At 42.9% G+C, this 25,150-nt stretch overlaps 1 protein-coding gene across 5 annotated transcripts in view; it reads right to left on the minus strand.

Moving 5' to 3' along the window:
- Positions 1 to 1,803: 1,803 nt before the first annotated feature.
- ERGIC1 (endoplasmic reticulum-golgi intermediate compartment 1) overlaps positions 1,804 to 25,150 on the minus strand; it is an 87,512-nt gene continuing 64,165 nt past the window's right edge. For all 5 annotated transcript variants that reach the window (XM_067566548.1, XM_067566549.1, XM_067566550.1 and 2 more), the window contains 7 exons: positions 24,632 to 24,726; positions 23,583 to 23,707; positions 20,649 to 20,753; positions 14,589 to 14,649; positions 13,161 to 13,261; positions 11,087 to 11,209; positions 1,804 to 3,164 (listed from right to left, as the gene is read on the minus strand). In XM_067566548.1, coding sequence (XP_067422649.1) covers positions 3,057 to 3,164; positions 11,087 to 11,209; positions 13,161 to 13,261; positions 14,589 to 14,649; positions 20,649 to 20,753; positions 23,583 to 23,707; positions 24,632 to 24,726 — 718 coding nt within the window. In that variant the 3' untranslated portion in view covers positions 1,804 to 3,056. The remainder of the gene's footprint in view (positions 3,165 to 11,086; positions 11,210 to 13,160; positions 13,262 to 14,588; positions 14,650 to 20,648; positions 20,754 to 23,582; positions 23,708 to 24,631; positions 24,727 to 25,150) is intronic.

The raw sequence follows: 25,150 nt of genomic DNA on the forward strand, positions 1-25,150 counted from the left end.
CCCCGAGCCTTAAACAAAGCTCTCTGGACCAGTTTTTTCAACTGTATAATAGGGATAATGCAGGTTTCAGAGGGTTTAGAAGGATTATTTAGTTACTGCAGAGATTAACATTTTAATGTGTGTTAAATATGTAGTTCTGTGGCTGTCCCTCCAAGAAACCCTCAAGTCAGTATTTTGATGGAGGTACATGTAAAAGTAAAGTGAGGGGGAATGGAAAAGGAACATCTATGAATGGAACAGCTTTGTGGAAAGTTCTGCTTGAATTTTAGGGTACATTTGTTAGATATCAGACTATTGGTCCCCTGACTGTTTTCTTGCCATTATGGCTTAGATGAGTTTTGTTTTCATTATTGTTTAAAATATCATTAATAGTTAAGTCATTTTAACTGGTGTCTTCTAGAGTCTGTAGAAACAAAACAAAATAACGTTGGGGGGGGAGGGGAGGAGACTGCTACCGCAACAGCCACTTTGCTTTTACAAGTCACCTTCTCTTTTAAGAGAGATGAACAGCAAACTCTTTTATTAAACATACTCTGACATCAGGTTTCATGTTGCCAAAGTATGGGTCAGAATATACAGCAAATCCCTGTTTTAGCATTCATTTGGTGAAGCCTGAGAGGATTTGGATCCATTGACTAGAGACGGGTCTGAGCTGTGAAGTCAAGATCTGAACCTTCTCTTCTTCCAAGTTCCTTTGGAGTTTGAAAGGCTGTTGGGGCTCCATCTCTAGCAACAACTGAACTCACTATTGCAGTTATGAAACAGCTCTCTGACTAGGCTATTTCAGTGGATTGTTTTGGAAAGAAAGCTGGTAAGATGAAGTCTATTTGAAAACTAAGCCCAATTGGCTGTCCTGTAGCCAAGACCCTCCATTTTTAAAGGGTAGGACTAGGATGTACTATGCAAGATGCTAAAATCATATCCTTTCAATCCTTTAGTCCAAACAGGCTCTGAGCAGAAATTCACCAAACACAAAAGGAAAAATGAGGATACGTTTGCTTTTAAATTTTGTTTGGGAACAGTGAATTAGAAGAAATTCCTCAGCAGGCAAGAGAATTGATGACCCTGGAAAAATCCCACATTCCCATTGCAAAGCAGCCACCTCCAAGTGGGCAAAAACATGCAGACACACACAATGAAATGAAGACAAATGTACTGTTTTCAACTTGATTTCTATAAATGGAAAAATGTATAAAATCCATCCATACAATAACAGATACAGGGAGTTAAAAGATCCAGTTCACACCTAAAATAATAGCAATCAGTCCATTAAAAAAACCAGGAAATTCCACCACTGTAATTTTGCAGAAGTTACTACAGGGTAGGTAGCAAACCATTTTTTTCAAAAGATTAAAAATTACTGGCTATCTTCCCTACTTCTAAAGCAATGAGACAATTTCAATAGACACATATACTGGGCAGATTGAAATGCTTCTGGCTCTTGCATCAATACGGAATAGTGAAGATGCATTTAATTACAACATATTATTTGGACACATTCACCTCCAGGAGAGGACTAAGGACAACAGATGATTACTCCAAAGAAGCCTAAGCCCCTTCAAGAATCTGTAAAGTTGACAACACACTTGGGGTTTATTGTTTTATGATTTGCAGCAACCCAGGAACACTCAATTTGTGTCCCTTCAGGTCATGCAATTTACAAATTGTGCAAAGACTGAAGGGATGTTTAAGGGCCTATGGAGAATGCACTGGTGGGTCAGTCCAGTTGGATTGACTGAGGTCCACATTACATATAATCTATATCTGGCAAAAAATTTCCCCCCATACTCTCATTTGTTGGAGGTCTCAGACAGGTCAAGGATTGAATGAACGGGCATGAAGACTGAGCTACCCTTTCATGCTTAGGGTTCAGAAATACTGACAGGAGCGAGGAAAGCTTACCCGGCTATGCCTGTGCAGTATCTGTGAATAAACAGAGGATTTCAGTAACTGTCAGTCTAGGGCTGGTAAAAGATGCCAGGTTCAGTTTAAAAAGAAAAAGAAAGTGTTGGGAATGTAGGCACCTCAACACCCCAAAGGACAAGCTTACTGTGTTCTATAGGTGTGCATTGCATACACACACAGCACAAGGCCTCAAGTAGTGTACATCCACCCAAGACAGCACAGCATTTCTCTGAACAAGTAGCATGGGTGGCCCTTTCCAAATAAATCAAATCAAACTGCAGACTCCAAACTAGGTGGTCTGTGTTTAAAAAAAGCAGGAGACAGGATATAAAGCAATTGTTGCAATGACAATTATTCCCCTTCAAAACAAAGGCCACATAAAATAGTGTTACTCAATTTGTCTTTTACTTCATGCCATCTGTAAACACAAGACTGGATATTTAGTTATTGGGAAGAAATGAAAATATTTTTACATCCAAAAAGAGTACAGGACTGGCCATCCCCTTCCCCAATGGCCGGCTGTAACCCAGGAGAAGATGGTTGGGGAAAGGTTTAATTGTATTTTCTCCTGCAGAGGAGCTTTTCAATAAAAACCAAAACACATCTTGAAGTCATTTTGCCCTTCTCCCCTTGGAATCACTGTGAGGACTAAACACTTTCCATTCTTCATCAATGGATATATCACTCTTTTTTGGCATTGTGGGCAGAATTTCTTCCTAATACATAATTTTGCCTTTTAAAAGCATGATTGTCTAGTCATGCAATTCCAATAGCATGAAAGAGCTGCAAGAGAATTCATTTAAATCTTTGCAACCCCTACCTAAGGAACCCTCCTGACACTGAAGTTTTACACTGTAGGATCCAGAGGATTTAATTCATAAATGCCATGTCTACATTTGAAACCTTTTGGGGTTTTTTTGCTGGTTTTTTTTTTTTTTTTTTTTTTTTTGGTGGGGGGGAGCTGGTGACTCAGCTTTGATATGTAGACAGATTTTTGATTTCTTGAAGAGAGCTTCACTGAACAACCTGAATAAAGAATAATGTATTGATTCAATCAGATAAAAGAAACAGAAACAGATGTGTGTGTGGGTGGGTGGGGGGTTTCTAATTCTTTACTCTTGCCCCTGGAGACTTGAATAACAGTTTCATCTCTACTGCATTTTCCCTAGTTGAATCTTCTTCCAAGCTTCAGAGGCTGTAAAAATGCAGGAGTCAAGGATCCCAGCTACAGTAAATGTTCCTCCAATAATGGCGCAAATCTGAAATTTACAAAAAGAGAGTGTGTTTAGGGATTTGTTGATGATGAGACAGACCTTCAGAGAAGCTTGAAGCCCAGGGAAAAGGTAAGTGCTTACTGTTATAGTACTTGATGGAATCACGGGGGTATTTTGAGCGGGATCAATGTTGGGGAGATGATTACATGTCAAGACATGGGGACCCCCAGTCCTGTTGAAGCAGAAAGGAACTTCTTCACAATACTATAAGCCCATTCTCTCTGCCAGCCCCACTCAAGGATGAGGTCATCAAGCTAAACCCAATGTCACTCCTTTGGTGTGTGTTTACAAGAGTCCCCTCTTTATCCCTAGTATCACAAATAAAACTGGATTTTCCTCTAGGGTGTACCTTGTTCCCACTTTGCTGAAGCCCCTGCTTCTATTATCTACTTGAGTAAGTACCCAGTCCCTTCATACTCCTGGCCCATGCATAGTACCAGATTGAAGCTATTTTGAATGGTCTACTTTAATCCTGTAGCTACCCCAAGAAATACTCCAAGGATTCACCACAGCGCTGACATCAGGACACATCAGTCATTGCTTTTGAAATGTGCACCTACTATGTAGGGGAGCTCCAAAGCATGCCCTCATTGTTCCCCAACTCTCCTCAGAGAGTGTTAATATACTAACACAAGGAAAAGAATTCAAGGCAAAGGAATCTCATCCACCAGTTTCTATCATACATTCCAATAAAAAGTACAGCACATCTCAAACCTCACATAAAGTGCCTTTATCTCTTCCCATGCTTTGCCACTATTGTAGAGACAAATGTATGAGCAGTCTCCCAACAAAGTGGCAGAAACTACAGCTTGGAACACTTTAAATACATCTGCACAGAACACTAAAAAACATGCCACAGGGAACTGCATTGGCCCCCAAGAAATGACAAAGACTTGTCACATCATAAATCCATCTCTTACTTCTACGATTCTACAGTATGCATGTCTCTTCCTCTGGATGTATGCAGTGTTGCTGTAGTCATGTTGATCCCAGGATATTAACAAGACAAGGTGCATGAGGTAATATCTTTTATTGGACCAATTTCTGTTGGTGAGGGAGACAAGCTTTTGAGTTTACACAGAGCTCTTCTTCAAGTCATCAGAACATCTCTGTGTAGCTCAAAAGATTGTCTCCCTCACCAACAAAAGTTGGGCCAGTTAAGATATTAACTCACCCACTTTGTCTTCCTCTGGATCATCTTCTACGTGGAATAGCCCTCTAGAATCTCTCTACTCCCCCTTCCTGTTGCCTCACTGGCCTTGGTTCTGTCCTTCCACAGTCTTGCAGTTGATGATAAAATATCCTTTGTGATGCAACTCTTATTGACTGAAACAGCCTCTCTCTCCGCTTCAAGGACTTGAAACTTCACAGGAGAGTTGCCTTGGAAGTTAGAGAAGTGTTTTTCAGTGTCCCTATGAGAATTTACCCCATTTGTCTGAACTATACTCACTCAGTAGAGGTTTGCTAAGAGCCTGACAGCAAAATTATCTGAATATTCCATCCCCACAGAGTTCTGTAGCCATTGTACTGAGCATACACCACAGCCACAGAGCTCAAAGCATTCTCTGCAATTGCTCGTCATGGCTGTTAGGGGCCACTGTGGTGCCCAGCACCAAACTGAGAGAATGGATACTGCCTTTCCTACTGCTGGTGCCCAGGCAGCCTGAAGAAGGAGAAAACCTGACTCGGGAGGGTACAGGAGTAAAGTGAGGGCAAGAGCAGAGGAGAAATGTGACAGAAGGAAACAATTTGGGAAGTGGACAGGATCAGAAGAATCTGTAACTACTAGAGCATACTCGTCTCCAGAACCTAGGATTCCAGAGTTCCAATATTCCTCTGTTAGCAAACACCTTTAAAATCCACTAATACTGTTTGTGTCTCATCCCTCTCCAGTAGTTGGTTCATGTAGCAATAGCAGGCCATAATCCTCTATCACTTAATTAGTTTAAAGGGCAGACATCTGTGCTGTGGAGTTAATGGTTCCAATCGTACTGATGACCCATGGGGGTATAGGGATCAATATGATTCTAAGTGTTTTTTTCCCAGATTGTTTTTTTTTTTTTTTTAAACTTGGAAAATTACATGAAAAACCCTATGTTAAAAGAACACTTAGGTTTCATAGTCACATGCTCAAAAACTAGGAAACAACAGCATTAAGATTGCACACGCAACCCTAATTCCCCTTTACACACACTGTATATATATGCACTTTGATATAGTCTTTAATTACATGTTCACATACTATTTTTCCCATGAGACCGCTGCCTTATTCAAGTACAAAATGGGTGGTGCTCCAGGAATGAATCAGGGTTGCGTAGCGAATGAAGCTGTTGGCCCCACCAGCTTCATTTGTTACAGAAGTCGCAAAGTGTGCAGCGAATGAGGGACTACAAGAAAAAGTAAGTAATGGGTTTTAAGGAAGTCAATTGTCACTTTGGAGAAATGGATTCTTATCCATGCCTCTACCACAGAGTTCCTGTGTGATGCTGGGCAAGTCACAACCAAACTTTTCAAAGGTAGCCAATAGCTGCGTGTTCCTCATTTTCTGAGTGCCCAACTTGAGAAGCATGGGGCTTCATTTGTAGAAGAGCTGTGTGCTCACAGCTGTGGCTAAAATCAATAGGAGCTCTTTTGTGAACATCTAAAATGTTAAGTACTCTGAAAAGTCAGGCCCTACATGTCTTAGTGAGGGAACCCAAAATTAATAGACAACAATTTTGGCCTTAATATCTCTCATATATCAATATATTTCCTTTACATCATTTCAGTTCCCCATTTATAAAATGGGATTAATACCAATCTTGCTATAAAGGGATGCTGTGACAATAAATTAATATTTGGGAAGCAGTCAATGCTACAGTGATGAGACCATAGAAAAGCCCATGAGGAAATTAATAATTTTATATTCAGTGCTAGGTTTAAATTGTATGCAGTAAATAAGGCATAGGTCAGATACTAATGATGGGGATAAAAAGAAATACTGAACAGATATCCCTTCAGTAAGCATCAGCCATCCTGGGCAATGAATGAGGCAGGGATCCCATGGTAAAAGTAGTATGTGATCATGTAACTAAAGGCTAAGGGTCCCAAATTAAGGTTGCTAAGGTTTCTAAATTGTGTGCGCTTGACTTTGCAACCTCAATATTCTTTTAACATAGTCTTTTTGTATGTTATTTAGAGTGCAGCCTGGGGTGGCTCACAGAATGATAGTGACTCGGGGCTGGTAAAAGGGGAACAAACTGCAATACTTCCTTTGCTCAGGAAGAGGGAGGATTTGGACACGTGCCAGATCCTAGGGATGGATGGGAAAATGGAATAAGATTATTTAAAGATTCGGGACAAAGGGTCAGCGGTTATAGGGAAGTTAGCTGTACAATTTCCCTGGGATGGAGCCAACCCCGATTTAGGCCTACTGTACCATATCTGATTTGCCACAGAACAAATCCCACTGGTACACCACATAGATGAGCAGCAGTGGCGAAGTTGGGCAGGGAATTTGTTACAGTCAGAGACGAATCAGCTCATTAATGATGTGAGAAGGCAGCGGGGAAGAAATCACTCATTTATAAACATATTTATAACCAACGATATTTGTATCCTATGAGCTCAATGAAACAGCAAGATGCCTCAGTGACGGTGGGGCTGAGTGAATGTGTTTCTTGCAGCACAGCTGGCATTCTGGCAGATGAAAGCCTCAGAAACCAGAGCACTTGTCTGAAGCTTAGTTCATATTTTGGGGGGAGCAAGTAAAGTCTCCGCACTCTGGCTACCACTCTTACCACCCCTCTGAATGTGACGCAGAGTGACTTTTCAGGGAAAGTGACAGCTGAGGAAGTGGGCTATTTCAGTCCACAGAGGATCAGCTGACAGGTGATTTACACCACAAAAAACGCTTTTAGAGTTTGCATCAGATGGTAGGAAAATCTGACTTTAGTGCAGCAACGCAAGGGGAAAAAACCACAGAAAAATACATATTCATCTGCACAACTCTGTACCGCTGAGTGCTTATGACTCACACACACCTGGCATTTGTTTGGACTTGGCTTCCCAACACACACACAGCTTTTAAGCTTGCTGTGAACAAAAACAGAGGTGGCACACACAAGGTCTCTGTCTCTGGATCACTACAGAAGTGATACTGTGTCATTTGTCAGACAGTCCATCAGTGCAGTTCTCGTAGGTGTTCAGAGTCCCGTTCTATGGTGGGATTCAGGGGAAGCAGGCACCACACTGGTATTTGTGTAGTGCCATGGGCTGCAAAGGAGCTTTCTAGATAGAGTAACCAGTGCCTGCCTTAAGGAGGTATTTACACCTACCCGATCAAGAGGGAAGACAAACAAATGGAGGAGAGTAAGGAAGGAAGGAAGGAACAACAGTGAGAGATCATACAGTGGTAAAGTAGGCAGTACATTCAAGTTTTAATAGATATGATTGGGGATGGTGACTGCAGTGCAGGTTGGGGATGGAAGATGGACTGAAAAAAGTGAATGTGTCAGGAAGAGAGCAAGGCTGCATGGGTACAACGAGGTGAAGATGAAAGAAGGGCAATGGCAACATAGCTCTCTCTTCCCAAAGTGAAATACCATACTGAGGATCTTCAGGGTTTCTTCACAATCAAGCTTTAAGAGCAGAAGGGGTCATTATAATCATCCATAAACAGACCATAGATTTGCATCCAGTAATTCCTGTACTGAGCTCACTAACTTGTACTTGAGCTAGTGCATATGTATTTAAATCAAGACTGGGTGTTTTTCTAAGAGAGTTCACCTGATGGGGAGTCCACCACAGGCCTCGATAAGCTGTCATGATGTTTAATTGCTGTTACTGCTAAAAATTTGCTCCTCACTTCCAGTTTGAATTTTTCTAGCTTCAACTTCCAGCCACTGGATCTTGTTATGCCTTTGACTGCTAGAATGAAGAGCCCTCTAAAATCACACTTCTTCTCCTAATCTTCCCTAAGGATTGGGGGGTGCTACACAGCTCCTTTCTAATTATCTGCTTACTCCTCCCCTAGAGCTAACCCTGTGTACTAACAGGTTGCTCTCTGGCCAACCATATAGAGGAGCTCACAACTGATAAGGTACGAATTACTGCACACACATACACCCTTATCCACCAGTGACTTCTCTACTCTTTGAAATGTCACCATGTTAACCAACCTATTAACTATCATGATGTTAAAGACTCTTGAGACAAGGACTGTCAAGGTTAACATTGTGTCAGCTGTTTGTGGTTAAGGGCAAGGTTCACAACCAGTTGACATGAGGGTAATCATAGTAACCCTGGTCTTTATCTAGTGCTAAGTTGTGTTTAACATTATATTTTTTTAAATGGGATATGTAAAGCATTTTCTAGCACAATGCTTTTTGACCTGTATATATTAGGCCTCTTGCATGTCACAAAATTAAGTTCTTAATGTTACTGAAAACAAAAGGTGCAGTCACAAGTTAACAAGTGTTAGAATAGATAGCATTATAGTTCGGATGGAACTACTGAAGGCTGTAACATATGGTACAGTGCTGTGTGTTCTGATGTATCAACCTCAGCTGCTTTGGGATTTTAAAAAGAAATTCCATGCTAGTGAAAGATGTCAGACATCCTTTGTTTATCCGCAGAACAAATATGGTATGAACAATGGCAGCACAAGAGTCCAGTGGAACTATGTTGCATAGTCCCAACACCTCTTTCTGACCTGACCTCCCAGCACCTCCCTACACACAACTACCAGACACCCTCCTCCTTAGCACCCACTCTTTCAACATCTACATCGTTCCTTCAACAGACGTCCATACTTAGGGTTCCCACAGACTCAGATACTAAGAATTCAGCTGCCTTTCTGGTAACAAACAGGTTTATATTTACGACCCTGCTGAAGCCTCTCACAGCCCAACAAGATCTTTTCCCAGCTACACCTCCAAGCACGTATTTCAGTACTGCAATGATTTTGTGACAATCACATGCGCACCATCTAGTAAACAGGCTGCTCAATAAGGAATGGCAGGTTCTCCCTCCAGAGCCCTCTTCTGCGGTTTTTACCCGAGCATTTGCTGCATAGCAAGAGCCAAGAGGTTTCCAAATCTGCCCCACTCAACAATAACTCCATCTGCCACAAGCAGATAATCTTCCATTGGATCAGAATGCAGTGGTCTAAGCAGACCAGTGATGACAATCCAGTCTCCAGAGCAATCATGATGCAGAAGACCAGGCTAGTAATAGTACTAGGAAAGGCTAGAATGATGGGAATGATGACAGACCAGAGTATGTCACTCAGATAGGACAAGAAAGCTGAGGACCAAGGCATCTTAATTCCCAGCAGCCCTGCTCTCCCTAATCCTTTCACAAAGCTTCCCCACACTCACATTGAGAAAACCTAAGAAGCCAGTGCACGCACACATGGGATCAAACTAAAGCACAGAGTTCTCAGGTTAGATAAACATAAAGGAGACCTGAACGGCAACTGCATCCAGGCCAGAGGGTCCCATTTATACAACAAAGATCTTCATGATAGATAGGGATACTAAATACAAAAGGTCTGACACACAAGTTACATTAGTCACCTTCAAGTGACAGAACTAAAGCTGACATGGATGTAACTGTTACCCACAATCTCAACATAACAAATATTAACACAGAGCGACCCAAATGGACCCACCTAAACCCACAAACAAAACAAAATCAAACTCTAGACACTAAGCAAAAAGCAAAAAATAAATCTATGGTTGGGCAAACCAACAATCATCTGACTATCACACAGCATGGACAGAACAGTTGAGATGGGCAGGACTGTGGTCTATAACCTTGGAAGCTAATTTGTTGGTAGTCATGGGAGAAAAGAGAAATGTCTGGAACATCCTCCCCACCAGCTACTTACAGAGTAATTGTTAAGCAGTGCTTTATTTAGTACAGATGCTACAGCTATTCCCAACCATGATATGGCCTGTTAGCAACAGGCAAATAGACATGATAGTGAACAGCAGTGCAGGGTACTGGGGTATGAACTGGTCCCAGGTTCCAAACCACATTACCTACCTCCCCATGCCCCAAAAAAGAAAAGACCATGGAGGGAGGGAGAAGGACAGCAAGAAGCATTAGCAACCAAGTCAGTAAGCCCTAATGTTTTAACTTATTGACCACATTCTGAGACCAGGCAGACATGCTAATTAAAGAAGCCAAACCATGAAATTCTGGATCTCAGTCCTTATGCCTCAGAGTTTGGGGGTGTTTAGATCCATCTCTAAAGCTGAATGAAAGGAATTTAATGTTTATTGAGTACTCCAAAAACCAAATCTCCTAGGGACTAAGCACAGCACAACTGATAAAGCACCATTTATATTGTTTACAATTCAAATATTCAAACCCCAGTTCCACAACACAGGTCTTGGGTGGGCACCACCGAATTCAGGTTATTTCAGCCAGTTTACCATAGATACCTAGAGCTTACAAGTCCCTGCATGTAATGCTTAACACTGAGCCATGTAGCCAATTGCACGATGGGTCCTTTAGTCTGTGCATGCGATTGTTCCATTAGTAGAGAGGAGGTCTATTGCAATCTGTTCTTATTGTGTATCAGTTACGTTTTGCTCCTATGTTCCTGGCATATTTCCAATGTGCCTCTCCTCCCTCCCAATGGGCAAAAAGCATGGGACCCCTGGTGCAAGATATTTGTCTTTTATGCCAAAGCAGTTAAATCAAACCATCAAAGCTTGGTCCTCTCTTACCGTATGCTCCACTTTTTCCTCCAATTTTGATACATGTGAGCTGGCTAAGGCAGAGGCGGAGTTCAGCTTTACTCTCAGCTCATGTCATAGTGCTCTGAAGCAGAAACTCAGTTACCAGATTGGGCAAGGGAGGCAGGAAGAGAGCAGGAGAGGGCAAGAAGGAAGAATCACAGGCCTAAAGTAACTCACCGATGTGATAAACCTATACAAAGGTTGCCGCCTCTCTGTATATTTCACTGTGATGGGGCTCAGATCATAGCGAAACCAGATAGCAGGGATAATGCGTCCAGTGTGACTGTAGGCAACATACTCCTGGAAAAGAGAGTGGGGAGAGAGGACAGCAGAAAGCATGAGCAATTTCATTTCAAAGAAGTTGATCTCAGAACCGATTCCTTTCCCACTGGGTTGCTCCTAATTCTACTGTTTCCTATTGGGGAAAATTACAACAGAACATCAGGAGATAGCCTAATCATTACAATTAATACCTAAGGGCTAGTGTACACTTAAAACTTACAGCAGCACAGCTTACCCACTGGTAAGTTAACCAATACAAAGAGAATTTGATTTACAACAGCTTGTCTGCTTGCCCCATGCATTCAGAACAACAAAGCATTTCCTGTGTCTGAGGCCCCATACACATTGGGATACAAACGGTTTTTATCATCTTTTGCCTGCCCAGTGCAAATTGGACAGAGCCATGTTTAAACCAGCTTAAGAAACTTGCTCTAGGCAAGGATGGGACCTAATGTAGCAGAGAGTTTGCAAACACTGTTTTTATTCTGTTCAGCAAAGATGCTGTTAGTTCCATTGTGAACAGGGCCTTTTAATCCACTTCCTAAATAGCAGGTGCATGTGAAGTATCAGCCAAAGGCCAGTTCTCCAGTAAGAAAGACCATTGGCAGGTATGGGGATAGCAGCACTGTGAAAGGGATTTCTAAAACCTGCTTTGAAAATATATCTTAGTTCTACTAGGTCTCACAAAGGAAATACTTAGTTTTGCTGTATAATATTTTAGCCGTGCCCTCAATATGAAGGTAAACACCAGCCAAGATTCCAGTGGCAAGCAACTGATATGAGCAAACAGACAGACAAGTCAAGGAACAGAAAATGCGGACACAGCTCCATTTGCCTGTACTCTGGTTATGAAGAGAACACTTTTGACAGAACTGACCTCATTTTTTCCTTCCTTTCCCCCACTCCCACCCTCCCCAACACAATCCTGATGATTCAGTCTTGGCAATCCTGCTCACAGAAGTATCAAGAGCAGCAGCTCAGGCTGTACGTTTTCCTAATTAATTTCAGAACTTGTGTTGCAAAAGTCTTATCAGAACAGTGGTCATGACATTAAACAGAAAGAATACATTCTATCCAGGGAGAGAAAGCCAACCAAACCCTCAGGACACTCTGTACAGCAGAACCAGAAAGCACAGGAGACAATCAGTCTCAGCACAGCTCATGAGAGCATAATAAACAAGTAGGTATTTTACCAGAATGGCAACCTCAGGACCCCCAAGTAGAATCTGCATGTTAAAGGTCTGAAGGGAAGCAAAAGCAACTCAGTGCTCCACTTGGCTAAAGCAATCAAAAGATGTACTGCACATATATCCACAGAACAGTAAGAGCAAAAACCTTGTCCACCTTCGAGTGATTAGCAAATGGCAGTGCCCCCATAAACAAGGCATTATGTTTGCTCTTTGTGTTAAAAGAAATGCTAATTTTTCAGAGAGTTTAATGGCTCTTTAAAGGGAAAATAATTAGCCCCCAACCAACTCAGTCATTGGAATGGCACTCCCAGGTTCCCGCATTGTAAAAACAGGAAAGCATCAGTCAGTAAATCTCTCTCAAACCCTATTAAGCAAAAGAATTAGGTGGGATCTAGAATTACTTCAGGCTGTGAAGGTCTTCGGTACAATATATAGAGACTTGTATCAGTTAAGCTCACATAGGAAAGAATCAACTGCAAGACAACAATGCTCAAGAGAAAGAATAATTAGCACCAGGCTCTGAGAAAAATTCTCATGCTACTATAATGTAGCTGCTGCTAAGTATAGAAGAGGTGACTGCAAGAGTCCTCATTCTAAAGCAATTCAGTTCCTCACTCTTCCAGCAGGGGCTACTGCATACCTACCAAACACACATACTTTTAACAACAGAGCGCAATAGCAATAGCATGCTTGGGTTTGGTAAGAAAAGAGTTTTCCATGAACTCATTGGGTTTTTCTTCCCCAATGGCATGTCCTATGTAAGTCATCTCCAGCCTTACCTTGTTTGCCACAGTATACTGGTATGAGTACCGCTGTTTGCCGCTCATATCTTCATACACCGTGGGGACTATCTTCAGTATATAATCGTGAGATGCAAGAGCTATGGGTCAAAAAGGGAAAGGATAGAATTAGCCAGTGTTCAGGAACAGAAACCCAACCTGCAGGATTGTTTTATTTTAAAACCCCAAAAACCATAAAACCTACAAAGGCAAGTAAGTTTAGAGTGAAGGCTCCTCCTCCTCCATCCCAAACTCAATCTTTACTATGAAGCAACGTATTTTTGCACTTCTTCATAGAGTCTTCCATACAAGACATTTCAGGACATTCAACCACAACCAGCAGCTCCACTTCTGAAACCACTGAAAAACAGACTCCAGGATTTGAGTTAGGGTCTGGGTTGCAGCCTCATTTCTGAATGGTCAGATTTTAGCAACTTCAAGCAATCAGATCTTTTAATACCTTTTTAAAAGCTGCACTGGTCAGGGGTTGGCCCTGGCTAAGCTTGGGGGCCTGCCCATCCTTGGAGCTCTAGTTCACAGCTCTGCTCTCCAGCACAGCAGGCTGGGTGGCCCTGCTCTCCTGTGCAGAGCTAGACTGGAGGAATGGCACATCATCATTCCACTGTGTTCTCTCCTTCCCACTTCTCCTATAGCAGCTCAACAATTATTAACCTATTTCACGTGGTACAACTGGCCCTGGGCACTTCCATGGACGACAAAATACCACTCAGCAATGGAAGAGGGAAACTGCTCAGTCACGTGACAGAGCCCACAGGCACAGTGCAACACGCTGATAAATGCTGGCAAATCTTGGTTCAGGAATGACCTCAGAAGCCTCACTACATGTGCCGAAGAGGAGAGGGTGGCATCTCTCCAGGCCTTTCAGCTTTGAAGATGGAGGAAGAGTTAACTGAAGTACAGCATGCATTGGTATTTCACCTTCTCACATGGCTGGTCATGGAGGAGCACTGCACTGAAAAAGCCCCTGCCTCCAGCAGTAGGGTGGGAGCTCATGACAGCTATTAGTAAAGGAGAGGGGTGATTTTAGTGTTGGAGGTACTAGCAAGTGAGGTGGGGGTTAGAAGAGTAGCATACAGATGAAAATACCATAACCTCCCTGCTCAGACTTGCTACAATCCATGTGACACTCAGCCAGACCCTCTTCTGGCAGGTGATCATAATCAAGCTGCAGAGAATACCACCTACTACAATGTCCAGGCTGCAAGAGGGGAGGTAGCAAAGGACCCCATGGATTAAGCCTTCCTTAGGGCCAGGGATGGGAATGGAAATTCCATTCACTGATGCCTGGGTCCCTTTGGTTGCTTATCTGCCCCCCTAATCAGAGTTGCATTAATAATATTGGTTTTACTTTGCCTTTGCCCACCATCAGTGGGCTGGCTAAGCCCTGAAAGTACCAACAATACATACGGTTCGAACTGAGTTTGTCCGCTCCCCCCAGGGCATTGAATGCTCCATGAATGTTCTGGACCTGGAGAACAAGAAGACACATCTAGTGGTTATACTCTAGCTTGGTGCTTTTGCTTCTCCATGTTTGAAGGCTCCAGTCTCACTCAGTCTTCCCAAATGCAAAGCCACAACTCAATGAGAAAAAGACCCAAATTATTCTCAGTGACCCTTACCGCAAGAGTTGGTTCCAATTGGTGAGGTTGTAAGATCAACCTTCAAGGATCTAACAATAATATCCACTCTACATTGCTTCAGCTAAGCGAGCACTCCTGCACTGGAGGTTGCTGATTGGGAAACACGTCAGTCTGAAGCTTTGAGGTGTCTCTCCATGGCAAACTATGACATCATCACACACTAGTCTGCTCTGGTGGGTGGTGTCACCAACCAGTAATTAGGATAAGTCTCCCAACTGGAGAATAAAAGCTTGCACTGGCGAACTCTCATTATTCTATTACACAAAAATTAAATGTAGAGACTGTGACCTACTAGGAGTCACACTCTGAAGATTCAAATTCTGGGTAGAACTTGGAGCTGCCTCTTTCCACAGCTCTCTCTCAGCGCGTCCCTAGAACAAACCACACACACAATGTCTTGGAAGAAGGGAAGGAGACATGCCAGCTGTGTCATCCATTCAACATTCCTTAGCAGCTGGGCCCAGGCACGCAAATATTAGGCACTCACTACCCCCCGCACTCCAGATCAATTGGGTTTCTCCCATAACTCCCCGCTCCTCTAAGGTACAGAATAATAGAATTAGTAGTTGAAAACAATCAGGACCAACATCCACCAACAGAATGACTGATTTGGGAAATTTCTGGAATGATGAAAGCTATACAGAGGTCCTGCAGCTGTAGTCAGAGGGTTGCAGTGGTAACACATGCCACATTAATATATACAGAAGGAGAAGAGAGATCCACTAGCTGGGAAATTACTGAATATTTAAAGCCAGACAACATATAAGCAGAGTTTTGTTTGGAGGAAGAGTTGTGTTCATCAAGCTTTCACTCTATTAACAAGTCACTGCACCAATTTCCATTGCCCACCACCCTCCCAATAGCTGTAAACACTTGACTGCATAGGACACCTCCACCTGATCCTATAGCATGTTTCCCTGATCACTATTCCAGAGGAAGATGGTTTGGGAAAGAAACAAGCTCCCTTAACAATATCCTAAGAAAGAAAATTCTAGAAAGACAAATTCCTTGTTTTTCACCAAATTCAACAGATGGAACAGGTAACATGCAGGTGACAAATATAAATGCAAGCACAAATGGCTTTTCTATAATGGCTTCCAGACTGCTGGTATCTCAAAAGGCTTACACAGTGCTGAGTTAGATGGTAGAAGTGTAGTAACTAAGCAGGCAGATAGCATTCTGCGCTCAGCAATAGCTCACACACAGCCTCGGCCATCAGATCATCTTGAGAGGGGGAATATTTGACTTGGCTACAGGGTTAACCCCAGCTTTTCTTGATACTTGGTATGGGAGTCAAACTTCCACTAGGAAAGCCCCTGGGACAGGCAGAAGGGGTTTCACTTTAAGGTCTCATTTGAAAGATGGCACCTATTATAACACAGCAGCTCTTCCAACCGTTCCTTCAGCATCAACATCCAGTACAAGTCCTGGCACAGAACATGAAGGTTCAAGCCTCAGCTCAGGGGGCAGAGTAGGTGAATAGCTGAATGGTTAATCCTGGCAGAATTAGGTACTTTAAGGCTAACTCTGAGTACCTCCCCTCCTCCAAAAGAAACCCCACACTTAAGTGACTACTCAAAGGACTTACTGGTCAAGCAGAATTGTCCGCATGCTAGGGGATACTGTGGGACAGCATTAGCAGTCTGCCTAATAACAGTGACCTCTCAGGCAGGTTTCATGCTACATAATCTAAGGAGGGAACATATGTCAGTGGGGGAATGTACATGTTTGATTTACATGAGCTGCTGGCTGCACTACTAGCGACCAACCAGTGCAATCAAGCCCCACCACTGCAGCATGCCAGCAGAAAACCTGCTGGTTCTCTACATCATAATATATTGAAGAGGTGGAAAAGCAAGGCAGCTGGAAGTGTGATTAGCAGGCACAGGAGCATGGATGTGTGTATGGAATGCTGTTTTAGTTCAGCATACTTACAGGCAGCTGTGGTACTTCGAAACTAGTTCAGAAGGGATGAGCTCAGGTAAACATCTATTTCAGAGGAGTGTCTGTGCATTACATAACTCCATGAACCATCCAACCCTTCCTGAGGTACACACAGGACATTAAGGTTCAATTTAAACTAACAGGATAAGGCCAGGGGAATATCTGTCACTCCACATCGGCTCTAAAATACACAATACATATAAAAGTTCCCCTACTGTCCTTGATCTTAGCAGGTAACATGACACCTGCTTCTGATCCTCTTGGTACTTTGGCCTGGTCTACCCTAAGGAAATTTACAAAAAGTCTCCCACCAATTCAGTTTGAGCCACTATTAAAACCAGTAGGAAATTTAGTTTAGACAAGTTTCCAACAGTCAGGCCAGTCTTTAAACCACTGTTTTAATTAGACTTGCTTCTTAGCAGGTTTAGCTAAAATATTAGTAAAAATTGGTTGCTTGATTCTTGTTTGAACTCTGGCATTCATCTGTTTTGATGACAGTTCAGCTGAAACAGTGCTAACGGGTGGGACTAAGGTTGCCTAGTACAGACAAGTCTAGGAGGCCATGCACAACAGCACATATTCAAGGCTCAAACAATAGATTTTGGAGGCAAGTGTCCAGTGTCTGGAAAATATTTCCCAAGTTTTTTCAATGTCAAAAACTCAAGCTATAGGTATACTCTCCTTCAAGGCTAGGACAGCCGTTTGAAACTCAAATCATAGGAAGCCATATTGGATACCTACATTAGTCAGAGTCTTTAGTATTCAGGCTAATCCTGCCTTTCCTAAGGCACTTTTTCTATAGTGGATTGGAGATCCTGTCTGTGTATGCTCTATAGAACACCAAGTAATAATAAATAAGTGTCCTCTCTATAGTATCTTCCATTCAGGCCCTTACAAACACTAACTAATCCATGTGTGGTAGCAGGGACTGGAAAGAGCTGGTATATATGGTACCAGCATCTCTCTGAAGCTATTCCTATCTTGTTCTCCAGAATCTCAGTTTTTTAAACCTGAAGACTCTATTATGATTACAAAGAAAACCACAAAAAATGTGAACCAAGCACAACCAATGCAGAGAGGTTTACAAAGAGCCTGGAGGAGGAAACAGCTTGGAACAGAAGCTGTGAGAGATGTGAATTACCCTCCTTATCTCTGAAAGGTGCTAGCTCAGGTGCACAATGATAGTTCATTTTAAATTATTTCATTCTTCTGTGTAAGCAAGGAAAGCGAGGATCACAGACCTGAACAATTTACTGAGAACTCTCTCTCATTTTTGTGACACAAGTAGGTGGTGCCAGGAGATACCACCCCCACCCACTTCCCAAATTGGGCAGGAGCTGAACCCAAAGATCTGCACAGTCATAGTTTGAACATCAGCAACATTTACAGTGAATAGCATCTCATTTTGGTGATTCACGTGGACAGAGCTTATTTTGTGGGCACAGTTTGGAGGAGTACCACCACTATTTCCCAGCCACCCTCCAATCTGGTCCCTGATGGCAGGAGAGATCTCCATTTTTTAGACAGGGAAACTGAAGCACAGAGTGGTTAAGTTATTTACCCAAGATCACACAACATATGTATGATACAGGTAAGTGATTAGACCCTGATCTCCTGAACACCAGTCCTATGCTCTAACAACTAGAGCATGCCGTCATCCAGTGTACTGGAGAGAACACTGCCGCCCCATTTTTAGCTCTGCACTTTAAATGCAAGACCTACTGATATGAAGTGTAGAAAAGATTAATGAACCCTAAAATAGCACTGCCTCTGACTTAAGTGGGCTTTTCATCATTGGAGAGAGGGGATAAATATTCTCCTAGTCTGTCAGCATAAGGAGGCAGAGAGATCTCTCGAGGGATAAATTAGGAGGTTTTTGCAGTTACAGAGTTTATGAAAAACCCATATTTCAGGCCATGACACATGAAGCAACAAGGGTATCAGGCAAGCCCTTCAACCCATTTATTAGATCTGCATGTTCCCTAAGATAAAGGCAGGTGAAACCAAAAATAAACACAGAACAAAGAAAGCTCACCTGTATCCAGATCACATCAAAACGACCCACACACCCCTTCACAAAATCACTCTGGATATGTCTATACTGCAGCTGGGCGTCTGCTTGCCACAGTGCAGACACACTAACTCTGCTTCAGCAGCGTGCTAAAAATACAGGGTGGCCATGGTGGTAGCTTGAGCTACCTACCTGAATACATATCCAGGAGATCAGGTGGGCTTTTTCACGGCTGGCTAGCCCCAGCCCGAGCTGCCTTTCAGGCTACCCTGGCGACACTGCTATTTTTAGCACACTAGCTCAAGCAGAATGATGTGCCTGCTCTGGGAAGCACGCTCCCAGCTGCAGCGTAGAAGTACCTTCAGTGGCTCTCACCAGTGCTTGCTCAGTCTATTTAGAAGCAGTGTAGTTAGCATCTCCTCCCATGTCCCATGCCCTTTAGCTCATGGGTTTTGCTTACTGAGCCAGTAGCACATGCACACACACGCATGAAGAAGAGGAAGAGGTGACTGAATAGCACATGCTATTTAGAGGCTTGAGACCTCTGAATCAATCTGTAATGGCATACATCAATAGCCAGCTATATCTGTGAGAGCTGCAGACTATATGATGTGCTAAATACTCCTATGCTGGGGGAGACAACATCTGCAATCAGACATCTTACTCCTGTTCCACTCTATGTTCAAAGCTCTCCAATTGCCCACCCCTCCCACTCTCATCAGTTACCTCACTCAAAGACTGCAGGATACAGTGATGGGAATGTTACTGTATGGACAGCAGCAGCAGTCCCTATTAGCACTTACCTATTATAGTGGACCACCAAGTCTAGTAAAGTTAAGATTTATTTTTTCATACTTTTCGAAGTGCTTTACAGACATTAAACCAACTAATCAATATGCTAATATTTCAATGCCCCAACACAAGACATGTCCTAAAGGAAGCAGGAGCAGAATCAAACAGAGAACTTTACATAGCAATGCTTTAGACTCATTAGCATTACAAAGGTTTGGGGATAAGTAGGCACCTGTGGAACAGGGAATAAGTAGTGTAATGAGATGTCTGTGTTGGGAACCAGGATTACAGAGAGGCTCTGTTTAAGCCATGTTGGGGGCAAGTTATGGAATAGGTGTGTGCACGCACCCTGTATCCCTGAAGTCAGCTTTTTGGAAGCAAGTTACAGAGGTGCAATGTTGTGACCTATCTCCATTAAGAAGTCAGAAGTTACATAATTAACATACAGCACCAGGTGAAACCCTAGCCATAGGGCAAATACACATGTTCACCTTTTCCCAGGCTGTAGGGTGGCAGCTTTGAGCAACAGCTCAATTTGTCCTATGAGAAGGGAGAAGTTGCTAGATGTCTCCCTTTGTAATCTTTGATCTCCCGTAGAAGTATAGTGGAAAGAGGGGCTATGAGAATTTGCTGCAGTACTATATGCTCTCAACCACCACTCCTGTGGTTTTGTAGTCCTTGATGGACATACCTAGCTTCCACAAAGTCACTAACTGAAGCGACGTGCAAAATGAATATTCAAAGCAACTTGCCTCATGCTGTAGCAAGGAATCTGGTGTCAGGGTTCCTAAATTCTGTTTCTTGTGATGCTAATGACATCACAACCTTTCTGTGCCTCCTTTTCCCATCCCCATGTGTACAGCAAGGATAGGGCTCTTACCCACCTTTTCAAAAGCACTGTGAGATCTACAGATGAATAACAGCCACAGAAGTTCTATATTGTGAAGGAGAATACAGCTCCTCCCTGCCCTCCCCTATACCATACACAGCCCTTCTATAAAAAGCTCCAAAATTTAGGAAAAATAAAGACTGGTTCCTATGCCCCTGAAGACAACAAGATGTCCTGGAGTGAGGACTCACCTGTAACTTGTCCCCAAATGAGAGTTTGTGGATGATGTGCGTCATGTCAGGATTCTGAGGCTGTGCAGTGGCACTGTGTGTTGACACATGAAAGTTACCTGGAACCTACAGTCAGTCAATCATTCAACAAAACAAAACAAAAAACACAAGAAACATGTAACTCTATATTGTATTCCCCTAGGTATTACTAGTTATCACGATATAAAATAGGAACACAAGAAAAGATCAGACCTATCTAGTCTAGCAATGGCCAATACTTGATGTTTCAGAGAAAGTTTGAAAGCCCCATAATGCACCTGGCCAGCAAGGCAATGCTGCACATGGAAGGGAGATCAGCTTACATCCCAAAATACAAGAGCCAGGTGCCCTTATATAACAGTGCAGGAGCTTGCTAAACGTTATCAACAGATCACACCCCAACATTTCCAATTCCCAAGATCTAAGGCACGCCTTCCCTTCCTTTTTCCCATCAAAATGAAGATTCACAATTGCCGCAAGTGGAAAATAGTGGTCCAAAATTTTCCTCCCAGCTCTCACACTTGTACATGGACCCATTATTGTTGAGCTGCCTAGACAAGTCCTGGGTGCTAGTCTTATTGTATTGTTGCTCATGTGCACTATTCTGTTAAAAAAGATTTAGAATAAAAGGGAGCAGATATAAAAGAATTAGAGGCTTCATGTACATACAAACTGGTCAGATTTTCAGATTCCAACCCTGACAGTGGCCCCTTCAAGAACAGGTTTATTTTGTTAGTTTAGGGAAACAGTAACTTCTGCGTACACGGATTTCACCTAAGGACTTCAGTTGCCATGACAATGTAAAGCAGAAGAGCTCTGATGTCGTTTTTGATTGGATCACTCTGGAATTCAAAGGCACTTCAGAATGAGATTACCAGAACTGTACCATGAAGCTTTTCAACAGAGTCAATACAACCGCTGCTCTGGAAGGGGCAGGTAAATCTTCCTTGGCAGCTCAATGCAAACAAAAGGATCTCGAGTGCTGATGTGGCTGGCAATACCTAGCAACAACTGATGCATTGTAGGACAGTAATGGGAGGATTATTACACCACTCGGGCCATTACAGAAATGATCCCGAAAGACATTGCATCAGCAGAGACTGGCACATAAGGGAAGACCACATGGTGGTAAATTTAGATCAAAGCAAATCTAATCCAAATGGTTGTATGAACACCCGAGCACCTCAGGAATGCTTGTATGTGTGCACATGACATGTGTGCACATAAGCATGCTAGGGGAATGATACTGAGGATGGAGAAACAGAGTTAACATTAAGAACTACTTAGAATCATCGCACTGCTACCCACGCGCTCTCTCCCATCTGCTTGTTGTACCCACGTTGTCTTGCCATATGCTATCATACACTTAGGCTCCAACAGTGCAAACAGTTAAGCATGTGCTTAACTTAACACACACAAGCAGTCCCATTGAATTCAACAGGAGAAGTCTCACACAGAGTTCAGAAAGGCTTAGCTGTTTGCAGAATCAGAGCCTGAATTGTAAGCTCATGTCTTCATTATGTGTGTGTATAGTGTCTAACACAATGGGACCTGAATCTCTAGTCCCTACCATAATGCAACTTAACCCATGCTTACACAATGTGGCTTGTCCCCTTCTACTGGCTGGACCACAGAAGTTTGTAAGTCCGTTCAGCCTTTGCTAACAAGCGGGGGTCTTTTAGCTCTGAAAGTAGAGCTTCATGCTTTTAGAGCCAGAACTCCTGGGTTTGATCCCTGCTCCAATGACCCCCTTCCTCACCAGTGAGTCATTACCCAAATAATAAAAACAAAGAGCAGCAGATGGATCATGCTACTCGTACTTTGTGAAAGAAGAACATACAGCAAACCTCCTGGCTCTGAACTGCTCCAGGGAGCAGACACACTACACGTACCAGACAGGAACTTAAATACCTTAGCCCTACACTTCAAAGAGCTCTCAGTGCAGTTTCATCTTTTTGTTCTGAAAGTCTGAGCCCTATCCTAGCTTAGTAGCTAGTCAGTCATCAGTTTCACTGGCTGCTCAAAGACAGAGACTAAAAAGATTATGCTTCAAGGAACAAGTAAGTCCCAAATCATTTTCATGCCACAACATAAGCAAGGGGCTCTGCCTCTGGAACTGTTATTTTTAGATGTGGTTTAACATGACCTGGGAGGGGGAGAAGGAGGAAGCAGGATTTGGTTGCCTGTGATAGATGACAACTAAGCTGCCAGTGTGCTACACCCTCCCAATCTCCCCACCCCTCTGAGTCATCAGCAGCATGACATAGCAAGATATCCAATTCTGGATACACCCATCCCAGAGAGGAGCCTGAGCCTCCTCAGGTCCAGATATTCATTCCCTCAGAGCACACCAGAGCTCCATTTCTACACAGCACACAGGGGCACATGTGTATACGTGTTCCATGCAACTAAACATGAAGCAATTTCTGGCAAGCTGGCATCCCCTAGTGGGAAACATTCAGTCATTCTGCTGCTCTTGGAACAGGAGAGAATTTGGATCAAAATGTGCCAAAACTCTTTGCACAGCAGTGAATCATGTACTGGAGATGCTGTGATTATGGAGGACAAACACAGCAACCATTCTGCATTCACCAATAGCTCATACAGAGCCTTAGACATTAGAGCTTGTTTTAATGAAAAGGGCTATTGGATACAACACAGGCTATTCTCTGCTATTCAAGAGATGACAAGTCTTGGAATGTTGTTCTAGATGGGTAGATGGAGCTTGATTCAACACTTCTGTAGATCTAACTGTGCAGCACCTAGTACTATGCTGCAGCTCATGTCCTGATCTGCAATTTGAAACACCAATAACTGCAGAGCAATCCAGATGTGGGCTTTCATAAGCACTTTGCTTATGGGACTTGCCAGCTTCTCCCGAACCCTACACCCACAAAAGGTGTCATTCACACTCACCTTGTTGATGCTAAAGTGGCCCTCAAACCTGCAGCCATCCCCATTATTGAGAGGTATTTTCATCGAGTTGTCAATGTGACCAACTTCGTGTCTTCCCATTTCATCCTGAATGTCCAGTCCAACCACTACACAGTTGGGAGGGGAAAAGGGAAAGATAAACACAGAGAAAGTTATGAATAGGAAGGGATGTGCACAATTTCTTTGTGGGGTACAAGCAGCTTTTTCCTGGCATTTGTCAGAATCGTTTAAGTAAATTCACCTGTTAAAATAATAAACGTTATCACTGTGCATCAGCAGTGATGCAATAATCACCAAAGAACTTTTCAGCTTCAGAGTACTTTATGAATATTAATTTAGCCATTACACCCCTACGATGTAGGCCGAATTCCCATTTTTCAGATTGAGAAAGTGAGGCAAAGAAGTTAAGTGACTTGCCAAAGGCCAAATGTGATGTCTGGGTCAGAGCTGTTATTAGAACTCAAGAGGTTTCTTACTCTCAGACACAAAAAAGCAGACTATGAAAGAGCAAACCAGATTTAGTCAGATCTCACTAAGGGAGCTGGGTCATTGGTTAGAACTGCAGAGGGACAGAATCACACTCCATTGCTAGGTAGGGTCACAAGAAAAAGATGACCTGGCTTAGAATGTGAAGTAGTGGGGTATTTACAGTGACTCAGACATTGCAGAAATCTGACCTCCCTCCCACACCTGGATTCTGTAAACATGGGCCACTGGACTGTGCAAACATGGGCACAACTGACTCCCTGTAGAGGAGATGACACTACAGAAAAGCCTCTCTGTAATGCCTACCCCAATGGCATAAGCTCTTCACTCTACAGTCATACTATTCAGAAAGGGAAGAATAATACACTGGTATTATTGGTAGAGATTTTATTTCTTCCCTAAGAGAAAAGGGCAACACCATTTCATCAAAACACAGGGTGGGTATTGCTCCCAGCTCTTACAACGTTAAATGAATAAACCAAGAGCCTCGAGTAGCCACCTCTAGAAATACAGCAAGGAATCTAGACCTGAACAGAGATACTTACATTCACAGTGGAGGTTTGGTAAGCTGATGTTCAGATTCACTTCTATTTTACCTCCGCTTTCTTTGTCTGGGTCGTCTACGTACAGCTCGTTAACTCTGCAGGGAGATAAGCACAGAGGGTTTCACTTTGTAACTGACACGCTCGGCTACTGTTCATTAGGGGAATTTGCACAGGGAGGGAAAAAGGGTCACAAATTAAGTGTAAGAAGAAAGACTTTCCAAAGGAGATACAACATCAGATGGGTATAGACACCAGGGACCTGACTCTGTAACTTGCACATAGAAATTGCATGACAGAGGGGCTTTACCCATCTCACTGAATCCAGTAGGAAACAAAGCCAACTCACTTGCTCTAACAAAAAAAAATTATACACTTCCCCCAGAATGGGTTTCCACTCATGATGTGAAACAAGATTCTGAACTTTCTAGAGGTGGAGGGCTAATTAGTGCATTAGCCCTCTGCATTATGTGGTTCCTACCCCTTTAGGAAGAAGGAAGCCTATGATCTGATATATGCAGT

Source organism: Emydura macquarii, unplaced genomic scaffold (genome assembly GCF_026122565.2).
Source record: "Emydura macquarii macquarii isolate MOO-44397 ecotype Brisbane River unplaced genomic scaffold, CSIRO-AGI_Emac_v2 contig_2768, whole genome shotgun sequence".
NCBI classification, from domain to species: Eukaryota; Metazoa; Chordata; order Testudines; family Chelidae; genus Emydura; species Emydura macquarii.